The 12,473-nt window shown below is 41.8% G+C and overlaps 1 protein-coding gene and 1 pseudogene across 1 annotated transcript; one reads left to right on the top strand and one right to left on the bottom strand.

Annotated features, from left to right (window-relative positions):
* Positions 1-879: 879 nt before the first annotated feature.
* Positions 880-10,915, bottom strand: LOC102442680 (WAP four-disulfide core domain protein 6A-like). Its single transcript, XM_023756266.1, has 4 exons — positions 10,828-10,915; positions 3,677-3,808; positions 2,000-2,169; positions 880-897 (listed from the first exon to the last, which is right to left on the bottom strand). Exons 1-4 carry the CDS (start codon positions 10,913-10,915, stop codon positions 880-882), a joined length of 408 nt encoding a protein of 135 aa, XP_023612034.1.
* Positions 8,353-9,397, top strand: LOC102425557 (annotated as a pseudogene).
* Positions 10,916-12,473: the final 1,558 nt, after the last annotated feature.

Here is a 12,473-nt window from a genome sequence, read left to right as displayed (position 1 = left end):
ACCCTACCCTGTCCCAACTAGGCTTCTTGATGGAATCGTGCAAAAGAGAATTTAAATTCCCGTGTTTTTAGGACACAAATATCAAGTATGGCTGTGCATTCATGCTTCTATTGTATGCATCCCAACTACAACCAAAATAAAAATATAGTAATTTTTGTTCAACCATGTTCAACAAAAGACTGAATTATCTTTCCACAGAAATTGAGTTTTGTAGAATTGCTGTCATATATGTAAAAACTTAATAATTAATCTATATGGATCTTATGCAACATGTGGTATTTGTTAGCTTTTTAAAATTTGCAATTGGTTGCAATTTTCTTTCTCATTTGAAGAATATTCACTTTTTAATTTGTATTTGTTTATGAAATGAACCCCCTAACTTTATAAGCTTTAGACCATACGAAACATGAATCAGCTCTGGTTCCATTCTTAAGCATCTTATGACAATTTTATCAGGAAACAGTGTCACCAGAGTTCTCAATTTGCAGGATTTTTCTACTCCTCTCTCTCTCTTTTGACGTCCCCAGGAGATCCAATGACCTCTTTTCCAAAAACTGCACCAGGGAGCAAATGTGAATTATTCAGCCTCAGAGATATCAGACCTCACGGAGCACTTTATTAGGGAAAACTGGAGGCTTCCAAAGGATAAATGGGGGCCCGAGAGTTGAAGATACAGGGTCAAAGGGCGATGGGCATTATATTTGAAGAGAAGTTGAGCTGCAGGAATAAACAAATCCTGGGGATTGGTGTTTGGAAGAGCCAAGGTCTTGGCAGCGGAGACTTGGCCAGCAAAAACCAATATGGGACATCAGTCAAGCACACATGGAGAGAGCCTGTATTATGAGCAAAATTCTGGAGGTGGTTTCAGCTTAGGTTATCCTACTTAAGACCACGACCCTGTGAGATAGCAGAAAAGAAAAGGGTGAGATACTTGGACTTTAATCCCCATATGAACTAAGTCTTGCAGTTAATGGAAAAAGAGAGGTAAGATCTGCATGTGTGTGTGTGTGTGTGTGTGTGTGTGTGTGTGTGTGTGTGTGATTTTTAGAGTATGTTTTTTCTGGGGACAGTGAAACAAAGGAAGGGCTTAGGGTAGAAGAAGCAACAGGAGAGAGGCTAAGTGGTGTCCTGCTTTGGCTCTATAGAAACATTATAGGAAAGAAGTGAGCCATGCAGGGCAGTGTGGACTCACTGAGAAGTAAATGTCAGTGACAGAAGTGAGCCAAGGTGGGGCTTCTGTTAGCTCATTATAAAGTCAGAGAAAAGGGAGCCTTGAAGACAGGTTCAGGGGATGAGGCCAGGATGCGCTGCCACTGCCCACTGCTCCCCTGGTTGCAAGTCTTGCCAGGATCCTTAGCATTTAGGAGAAATAGAGATAAGATATACGCCAGAGAAAGAGAGAAGAAAGGTGTGGAAGTGTTTGAGATAAGATCATTTGGCATCTTTTCACAGGAAGAGAAAACAGAAGTGGAGTGACTTCAGGGGCTCAGAGAGTGATCACATGTTCTGGTTTTCCATTAAAGTCCCAGTTTATGTCTGTTTTCCCAATAACATAATTAATGGTATTTCCTTTTGCTCTCAAAAGTATCTTCATGTCATCAATGTAGCATGTGGTTGTCCTAGCTATAATCACCTTAAGAAGGAAAGGGAAGAGAATTGTTGATGAGGTTTGGTGAGAAGTAATGGCCTGGAGTGACTGTCTGATTCGTGCCAAGCACTGGGCTTATTTACTGGGCCTTCTTCTGACTTGGTCTCAGACCCTTCACCACTTCAGCTTTCTATGTACCCTCTATTCATCTCATACTTGCCAACTTTGACTACTGCTTCCCTTCCCACCCTCTTTTTCCTCTACTTACCCCTTCAAAGGTGCATTCTTACTTCCTGATTGAATTGGTTATATCAGCCCCAAACCTGCCAAGTTCCTAGAACAGACCGGCCAACACCCAGACCTCCCAGGGTAGCCCAGGTGAGCATGGGAAATAGGACCTGTGGGACTTACTTTCTTTTTTTTGCAGATGGTCTTGCAGATAGATTCAGATTGGAAGTTGTTGTTGTTCCCTAGGCAACCACCATAGATGAATTTGGAGCATGCCTGAGTTTCCTCATCATACCACCAGCGTGGAAAGAAGGCCAGGCAGGGGCCAGCTACCTTTGGCAAACTGCATATGTCTGCAAGGAGATTGCAGAGTAGAGCAGTTTGGGTGCCTGCCTCCCTAGAGAACATTTTAGAGATGTGCAAAGTCATGGAGGAGTGGCCTCTTTCACCCCTCCATGCCTTTGCACATGCCTGGAATGTCCACCTCTCTCTTGCCCACTAGGTACATCCCTTTTCATTATTCAAACACTTCTCAGTCATCAAACACTTCTATGTTGCCTTTCCTGGCTCCATGCTTCACTCCTTGCTTTTCTGTATTGCTTCTCAGTCTTGCACACACATTTGCCACTTCTATGTAATTATTTGTTTGTATTTTCTGACTCCTCCATGAGAATGTGAGATTTGTGCCTTATGTCATCTTGGTACACCAGTTCCTTGTAGATAATTTGGCACTGAGTGGATGCTTCAGGAATGTTCACAGTAAAACACATACACACACACACACACACACACACACACTGAATGAATGAATGAATAAAAAAAATAAAATCGCCAATGTGGCTCAGTTGGTTGGGCATCGTCCTGTGCACTGAAAAGTCACAGGTTCATTCCTGGTCAGGACACATTCTGGGTTGCAAGCTGATCCCCAGTAGGGGGCATACAGGGCACAGCCAATCCATGTTTCACTCTCATATCAATGTTTCCCTCTCTCTCCCTTCCTCTTTCTAAAAATTAATTTAAAATATTTTAAAAAATCAAATGTATCCTGAACTTCAAAAAACATTTATAGAGCAAATATTTTGTACATAGTGCTAAGGGGAATAAAGAGAGGGTTTTTTTTGTGTGTGTTTTTGTGTTGTTTTTTTTCAGAACCATATCATTTAAGATCTCACAGGTCTTAAATTGTGGATCTTTTTACCTGGAAAAACTTTACTGAGTTCCCTGGCTACACTGAGTAAGTGGACCTATCATTGGTGTCAGGGGAACCAGTAAATATTTGTAAAATGAATGAATGGATGAGTACTCCTTGATGTTCTTCTTTAGAGCTCAATTATATGAGCAGAGAGGAAAGAGTGAAGGAGGACAAAGGTGGTTAGGGAAGGCATTTTGGATTTATATAGACAAAGAGGCCTAGAAAAAGCACAACCAGGAAATAAAAATCGTCTACCTGTGTCTTATAGCTATTCTATCACCTGGCTCTCTGTTGGCATTTGATGGGACTTCACTGGCTATTTGGCATCTCAGAGGATCACAGAAAAGCAGCCAAGAGACAATGTGATCTAATGCCACTTCCCCCCTCCCATCTTTCTTACAGATGGGAAACTAAGTCCCATAAAGGAAAAACTCCGTCACCCACATCACATACCTAAATATGAACAGAAAAGAAATAAAACCCATGACTCCCAACACCCCCTCCTTCCAAATCCAGGATTTGTATTAATTAAAAGATGCACCCAGAGTCTTGATCAGACACCAGCCATCAGTGAACCAGGGAAGTGGTCTAGTAATGTCAGTGTAGGTGGGCAGAAAGTGGGGGTAGGGTGTGTAGGCATTGGATAGTTCAGGGGATTTCTGAGTTACCTTGTTTGAGGTTTAAACATTTCCTTGCACAGTTAAAGTTGCAACACTTCATCTTCTCTGGGCACTGTCTGCTCTTTAGACATTGGTTTATTTCGTTCGTATCACAATGTACTTTGATTTTGGGACACGTGTCTAAGGGGAGGGAAGAAAGGACTCTGAAGGGGCCAGAACACCATTCCCAGGTCTAGGGCACCACTGCAGTCTTAGGGAAGTTTGTTCACTTCATTGTCCACAGAAAGTAGTGATCTTCAGAGGGCTTATGATGGGCACACTGCTGCCCCCATCTCCACCCCCTAACAATTTACAATCTACTCCCTAAATTCAGCCTTCTCCGCTATACCCACCACCCACAAAGTTTTAAGGAGAAGGACACTCTCCCCTAGGACTGTTCTGTTCACTTAGCCTTCCTGCATTTGGACATTCCCTGAGTGAGGGTGGGGTGGGAGGAGGTGCTAGAGCTTTCGGTGATTGAGCTCTCCATTTTTGGAGTTAGATGGCCGAGCTTCTGAATTTTGTGCAATCTTTGGTATGGCAGGCACCATCTCTGATCCTCTATTCCCTTATTTGCCTATGATTGTTTTGATGATTGTGTGACAAAGCTAGTAAAGCAATGGGCAGGCTGCCTCAGGCATAATAATAATAACTAATATTAATGAAGTGCTTACTATGTACTTGTATTTTTCTTCTTAACCCTCATGACAACTCTATGGGTAAGCCCTATTAATATTCACATTTTAGGGCCAACCCTGCTGCCTTGACAAGCAGCGTGCACATCCTACTCAGCCATCTTGACACATGGCCCACCTGGATGCATGGACCTGCAATAAGAATCAATCAGAAATGAAAAATGACATAGCTGAAATAAAAAATACCCTGGATGGAATCAACAGTAGACTGGAAGAAGCTGAGGACTGAATCAGCGAATTAGAAGACAGGATAGAAAAAAACACCCATTTAGAGCAGCAATTGGAAGAAAAATTAAGAAGCAGGAGGAGAGTTGAAGGAAGCTTTGGGACAACATACTATGTAACAACATCCACATCATAGTGGTGCTGGAAGAATCTGAGCAAGGAATAGAGAACCTGTTGGAAGAAATAATGACAGAAAAAACTTCCCTGACCTGGTAAAGGAAAAAGTCACACAAATCCAAGAAACAGAGTGTCCCAATCAAGGTGAACCCAAAACGACCCACACCAAGACCCATCATAAATAAAATGCCAAATGTTAAAGACAAAGAAAAAATATTAAAGGATGCAAGAGAGAGACAGAAAGTTACCTACAAGGAGCTCCCATTAGACCTCTAGCTGATTTCTCAATAGAAACACTTCAAGCCAGAAGGCAGTGTCATGAGTATACAAAGTAATGAAAAGTAAGGGACTGAATCCAAGACTACTCTATCCAGCAAGGCTATAATTCAAAAGTGAAGGTGAAATAAAGAGCTTCATAGAAAAAAAAAAGGCTGAAGAAGTTTATTACCACCAAACCAGCACTGCAAGAAATGCTAAAGGGACTGTTGTAAGAAGAGAGAGAGGAGCACAGGCATAAAGAATAAAAGTGGCAACAAATAAATACCTATCAATAATAGCCTTAAATGTAAATGGCTTAACTGCTCCAATCAAAAGACATAGGGTAGCTGAATGGATAAGAAAACATATTACCTGCCAATTGCTTTACTAGCTTTGTCACCCATATATACGTTGTCTACAAGAGACCCACCCCAGAACAAAAGACTCACATAGGATGAAAGTGAAGGGATGGAAAAAATTTTCCAGGCAAATGGAAATGGAAAAAAAGCTGGGGTAGCAATACTCATCTGACAAAATAGACTTCAAAATGAAAGCCAGAACAAAAGACAATGAAGGCCACTTCCTAATACTAAAGGGACTGATACAATAAGAGGATATCACCCTGGTAAACGTATATGCATCTAATATAGGAGCACCCAAATATATTTTAAAAACGTCTGGCCTTAGCCAGTTTGGCTCAGTGGATAGAGTGTCAGCCCTTGGACTGAAGGGTCCTGGATTTGATTCTGGTCAAAGGCATGTACCTGGGTTACAGGCTCAATTCCTGGCCCCAGTTGGGGCATGTGTGAGAGACAACCGATTGATGTGTCTCTCTCACATTGATGTTTCTCTCTCGGTCTTTCCCCCTCCCTTCCACTCTCTCTCTAAAAAAAAAAATCAATGGAAAAATATTCTTAGGTGAGGATTAACAACAACAACAAAACAAACAAACAAACAAAAAACTTCTGGAGGACTTTAAGGGAGAGATTGACAGCAATCATAGTAAGGGACTTTAACACCCCTGACATCACTGGATGGATCTTCCATACAAAATATCAACAAGGAAACAGGGACACTAAAAGACACACTAGCTCAAATGGATTTAATTAACAGAATATTTCAACCAGAGCTACAGAATATACATTCTTCTCAAGTACACGTGGGACATTCTCAAAGATAGACCACATGTTAGGACACAAACTAAGTCTCTACAAGTTCAAGAAGATTTAAATCATATCAAGCATCTGTTCAGGTCACAATGGCATGAAACTAGAAATCAACTACAATAAAAGTACCCCAAAACATTCAAACACATGGAAGCTAAATAGCAAGTTATTAAACAATGAATGGGTTACCAATGAGATCAATGAAGAAATAAAAACACTTCCTGGAATCAAATTAAAATGAACACACAACAACCAAAAATCTATGGGACACAGCGAAAGCAGTCCTGAGACGGAAGTTCATAGCACTATAGGCCTATCTCAAGAGACAAAAAAAATTTCTAATAAACTATTTAACCCTACATCTTAAAGAATTAAAAAGAGAACAAGAAAATCCCAGAGCAAGTAGAAAGAAGGAAATAATAAAGATCAGAGTGAAAATAAATGACATAGAGACTTAAAAACATACAAAAGATAAATGAAACCAAGAGCTGGTTCTTTGAAAAGATAAACAAGATTGATGAACCTTTAGCCAGACTCATCAAGAAGCAAAGAGAGCCCTGGCCAGTTTGGCTCAGTGGATAGAGTGTCGGCCTGTGAACCAAAGAGTCCCAGGTTTGATTCCTGGTCAAGGGCATGTACCTCGATTGCAAGTTCCCCAGCCCCAGTAGGAGTACATGCAGCTCTCTCTCTCTCTCTCTCTCTCTCTCTCTCTCTCTCTCTCTAAAAAGCAATGGAAAAATATCCTCGGGTGAGGATTAAAAAAAGAGAAAAAAGAAACAAAGAGAGATGACCCAAATAAATACAATCAGAAACTAAAGAGTTGAAGTGACAACTGACACCACAGAAATACAAAGTGTTGTAAGAAAATACTTTGAACAGCTATATGCCAACAAAGTGGATGACTTGGATGAAATGAACAAATTCCTAGAAAAATATAATCTTCCAAAACTGAATTAGGAAGAATCAGAAAACCTGAATAGGCTGATAGCAACTTATGAAATTGAAGCAGTAATAAAAATACTCACAGGAAACAAAAGCCCTGGCCCAGGCAACTTCACAAGGGAATTTTACCAAATATTCAAAGAAGAACTAACATCTATCCTCCTCAATCTATTCCAAAAAATCCAAGAGGGAGGATCACTTCTAACCTCTTTTTATGAGGCTGGCATTATTCCAAAACCAGATGAAGACACTATACCAAAGGCATATTTCACAGATCTAGAATACTCCAAAAATTCATATGGAACCTAAAAAGACCCTGGATAGCCATAGCAATCTTGAGAAAGAAGAACAAAGTTGGAGAGATCACAATATCCAATATCAAACTATACTACAAAGCCACTGTAATCAAAACATCCTGGTACTGGCACAAGAACAGGCATATACTAGTAGATCCATGGAACAGAACAGAGAACCCAGCAATCAACCCAAGCTGTTATGCTCAATTAATATTTGACAAAGGAGGCAAGAGCATACAATGGAGTAAAGACAATCTCTTCAATAATTGGGATATTTGGACATGTAAAAAAAAAAACACCCAAGAAAGTATACCACCAACTATATCATATACAAGAATAAACTAAAAAAATGGATGAAAGTCTTAAATGTAAGATGTGAAACCATAATAATCCTGGAAGAAATCATAGGCAGCCAAATATCAGACATTTCAGGCAGCAGAATGGTCACTGATACAGAAGCTAGGGCAAACGAAACAAAGGGAAAAATTAACAAATGGGACTACATAAAAGTAAAAAGCTTCTGCACAGCAAAAGAAACGAGCATCAAAATGAAAAGAAAACCCATTGTATGGGAGAACATGTTTACCAATGATACCTCAGAAAAGGGGTTAATTTCCAAAATACATAAAGTACTCATAAAACTCAACAAAAGGAAGACAAACAATCCAATTAAAAAATGGGCTGAGGACCCAATAGACACGTCTCCAAAGAGGACACACAAATGGCCAAGAGACATATGAAAAAATGCTCAGCGTCACTAATCTTCAGAGAGATGCAAATTAAAACCACAATGAGGAGAAGTGCACAGGGGCCACTGTGGTAGGCAGGCGGTCTGGTGTTGCCCAGGCCAGGCAGGGTGCGGGGTGAAGGCACCCCCGCACAACACCTTCCAGACCAGGCCCTGACACGCCTGTTCTTGTGAGCCTCGTGGTGGAAGGATGAAAGCTCTATCTAAAACATGTTGTGAATGGAAGAGACCTGTCATTATGAAAATGGTATGGCACTCGGAACAGACACTTAGAACAGCTCTCATCTCAAAGAACCCAGTGCTTGTGTCCCAGTAGGAGAAGGTGGATGCTGCAGAGTGGTGTTTGATGAACGAAGACTTCCAGCCAGCCAGTGATCTCTTTGGACCCATTACCTTGCATTCTCCTTCAGATTGGATCACCTCTCATCCTGAGCCTCCCCAAGACCTTGAAGAGTTTTCAAATGCTCCTTCCAGAAAGACACCTTCTCCAGAGAAACACAGTATTTATATACAGTGCACTGGATCTCTAGGAAACACCAGAATTATCAGTGAAAAATCTATTAAATGGCTCAAGGGCTACTGTGAAGCAGTTTTCTATGGCTTGACAGTAAAATGCCTAGAACCAGTTCCTGTCTCTGCAATGAGTTGTTCCCTTACAGTCAATGATAATATACAAAACCTTCAAATACATGCAGGGCACATCCTGAAGTTCCTAAAAAAGAAGAAACCTGAGGATGACTTCTGTGTTGCGGGAATAACAAGGGTTCGTCTTCACCCAAGAGACTCCTGAAGTGTTGTCTTTGGACAGGCCTCTCTGACAGATGGTGTGGGGATATTCAGCTTTGCCAGATATGGCAGTGATTTCTACAGCTCAGGCTATGAAGGCAATGTGAAGGTGTCGCAGAAAACAATCTTCAAGTGGCTACTCGGTGTTTTGCTGCTTCAGTCCTGTAAGACTGGTGTTTTGCTGCTTCAGTCCTGTAAGACTTTAGCACACGAAATTAGACACATATTTGGACTTCGATCCTGCCAGTGGATTGCATGCCTAGAACAAGCACTTGGAAGAAGCTGACCAGTGCCCCCTAAATCCGTATTGGCTTCAACGTTGTAGAAAGATACAAAGGGCTGGTGAGGTGGATTGATGATGAATCTGCTGACTCACCGAGTCACTCCAAAACACAGTCGTGAGAATAATGTGCATTTGCCCTGTGGGAACCTTTACAGAGTGGATAATGAAATGCCTTGCTGTTGTCCAAAAATAAGAACCTTCAAATAGGAGTAATTAAAATAAAAATTTGCACATTAAAAACAAAAACAAAAAAATGACAATGAGGTACCACCTCATACCTGCCAGAATGGCTACCATCACTGAATCAACAAACAAGTGCTGGCGAGGATACGGAGAAAAGGGAACCCTAGTGCACTGCTGGTAGGAAGGCAGGCTGGTACAACCACTATGGAAAACAGTGTGTCGTTTCCTCAAAAAATTATAAATAGAACTGCCATTTGATGCAGTGATCCCACGTCTAGGAATATATTCTAAGAAGCCTGAAACACCAATTAGAAAGAATGTATGTAACCCTATGTTCATAGCAGAGTTATTTACGATCACTAAGATCTGGAAACAGCCCAAGTGCCTGCCCATCAGTAGATGAATGGATAAAAAAGCTGTGGTCTATTTACACAATGGAATACTATGCAGCTATAAAAAAAGAAAGATCTCTTACCCTTTGAGACAACATGGAGGGACCTGGAGAGTATTATGCTAAGCAAAATAAGCCAGTCAGAGAAAAACAAATATCACATGATCTCTCTTATAAGTGAAATCTAATAAATAATATAAACTGAAAAACAGATCCAGAGACATAAAAGTATGCAACAGACTGATGATTCTCAGAGAAAGGGGAGAGGACTGGAAGAGATTAACCAAAGAACTTATATGCATATATGCATAACCCGTGGAGACAGACAGTAGTTCCATGAAGGCCTGGGGGTGGGGGGAGAGCAGGAGTGGGCAGGCAGGGGTCAATGGGGGGGGGGGGGCGGAAAGGGACATCTGTAGTACTTTCAACAATAAAGATAAAATATAAAAATATTCACATTTTATATCAGAGGAACCTAAAGCACAGGGAGGTTAGGAGAACTTTGCCCAACATCACACAGCTGCTAAGAAGTGGAGCCAAGATTTGAACCTATGAAGTATGGCTCCACTGTGGTCTGAATGCTCTGTATGTTTTAGCTGCTAATTATGAGGGTCTTCATATTTCAGCATTTCAAGGGACTTCCAGAGACCATTCTTTACCCCAAAGGCAAGGATCCCCTGTGGGTGTGGGAAGACTTTTGGGGCCTGCAATGGGAAGGGTAGTGCTAGGGGGAGTGGCCTTTCATATGGAAAAGACCCTTAAGCTTCCCAGTTCCCTTAGTTTGTTTCATGAGCTCCAGGTCCAGGCACTTTCAGGAAGTGAAATCTCCTCTCATAATGATGGTGTGGGGGTGTGGGTGGGTGGGGGGGGGGTGTCAATTGCCACTGACTGTTTCCTGCATTCCCGGAGGCATCTTACCTGAAAAGAAAACTCCAAATATCTCCCCTCTATCCCGCCCAAGATCCCAGGCTGAGGTGGGGGAAAGCATTTCTCAGGGGTAGAATTCTTTGTTCCTTCCTCCCAGCTGAGTTCCATTTCTCCACTGGGAGGACTGAGTCCCCAATACTTACTGAAGAACCCCTCAACCAGCCCAGGTTCCTGGACACCCCCCAGGAGGATGAACGGTACCAGTATTGACAGAAGTCCCGAGAGCCCCATTTTAGGAGGGGCTGGTCTGGCTGGTGGCACCAAAACTAAGAACAAGTGCTAAGCAGCAACCTCAGAGCTTTTGGCTGCCCTGACACAGCTTAACACTCCAAGAGGTACACGTCACTGGAGACCAGCCAGCTACTCTCCCTCCTCCAAGGAACGCCAAGTCCCCGAGGCCAGGAATGGGACTAGCTGACACCCACAGCACCAACCCTGCGGGAAGGGGCTCCTGATAGGCAGCATCTAGTCCTCAAGTGAGCTGAGGCTCTCTGGCTGTCTGGTCAACCAGAGAGAGAAAGTTTATCGGGGGCTTCTAAACTCCTTTAGCAGAGGGAATGTTCGATTCCAAGGTCTCTCATTTTTCAGGGAGAGTTTGGAGGTCAAGAGTATCCTAGGTCTTGTCTTTCTTTCCAAACTTACTCTTCTGGCGTGTTTATTTTTCTGTCTGCTTGTTTTTCTCACGCTGTTCATTTTCTTCTCTCTGTGCCTCTTTCTTTTACTCTGTCCCTGTCTTTTCCTCTTTTTTTTTTTTTCTGTGAGTCTCTCACGGTCTGGGTCTCTTTCTCCCTGCCCTTCTATTTCCCTCTGGTCCTTTTCCTTTCTTCTCTTTGGGCCATCCCTTTTCTTTAACCATCGTCAAAGAGTAAAGCTACTGCCACAAATAGCATGGAAGGGAGGAGAAGGTTGATTCAGATTGAACCATATCTTCAGAGTGCCTATCAAAATCATGATACTTTGAAAGCAGGAGAGAATGTTAGGGCAAACGGAGAGCTTCTATCATCGGGTTCAGTTTGGAATAGGTGAAGCAGGAGGGAAATAGTAAATAAATGTCAGTTATGACCTCAGAACCAGCTGCATCAATGGGTGGGGCCTGAAGATTATTCCATTGAACTTTCCAATTTAAGGCTTGAAGCATCAGTAAGACATATTCTCAGCTCACCTGCAGCTGCAATTCTAATGTACATTTTTTCTAATCCATTTTTTATAATTGAGATGGAATTCACATTATATAAAATTAACCATTTTAAGTGAACAGTTAAGTGGCTTTTTATTACCTTCATGATGTCGTGTAACTATCACCTTTATTAGTTCCAAAACATTTTTATCACAAGAGAAAACTCCATACCCATTAGCAGTCACTCTCCATTTCCCCCAGCCTTACTCCACCCCCTGGCAACCACTAATCTATTTTCTACCTCTATGAATTTGCTTATTCTGGATATTTTATATAAATGGAACCATAGAGTGTATGGCCTTTTGTGACTGGCTTCTTTCATTCAGCGTAATGTTTTTGAGGTCCACCCACAGTGTGGCATGTATTCTTGCTTCCTTCCTTCTTATGGCTGAATAATATCTAGTGCATATTGATAGCTTTCCACTTCAAGCATCAGAGTCTCTACTTCTCTGCTGAGAGTTTTTTCTGGCTCCTGGGAGCTTGCTCAGATTCCATACAGAACAGCCTGGAAGAATGAGGGATTTCATGCCCCCCAGACATCCAGGAGGATATGGGAATCAGTGGATATACACCTCAGCTTCCTATAACTACAGACGGAGACATGTTTTACAT

This window comes from Myotis lucifugus, unplaced genomic scaffold (genome assembly GCF_000147115.1).
Source record: "Myotis lucifugus unplaced genomic scaffold, Myoluc2.0 scaffold_90, whole genome shotgun sequence".
In the NCBI taxonomy this organism is placed as follows: Eukaryota; Metazoa; Chordata; class Mammalia; order Chiroptera; family Vespertilionidae; genus Myotis; species Myotis lucifugus.
Note: the sequence above shows the minus strand (reverse complement) of the source record. Positions and strands in the feature narration are given on the sequence as shown.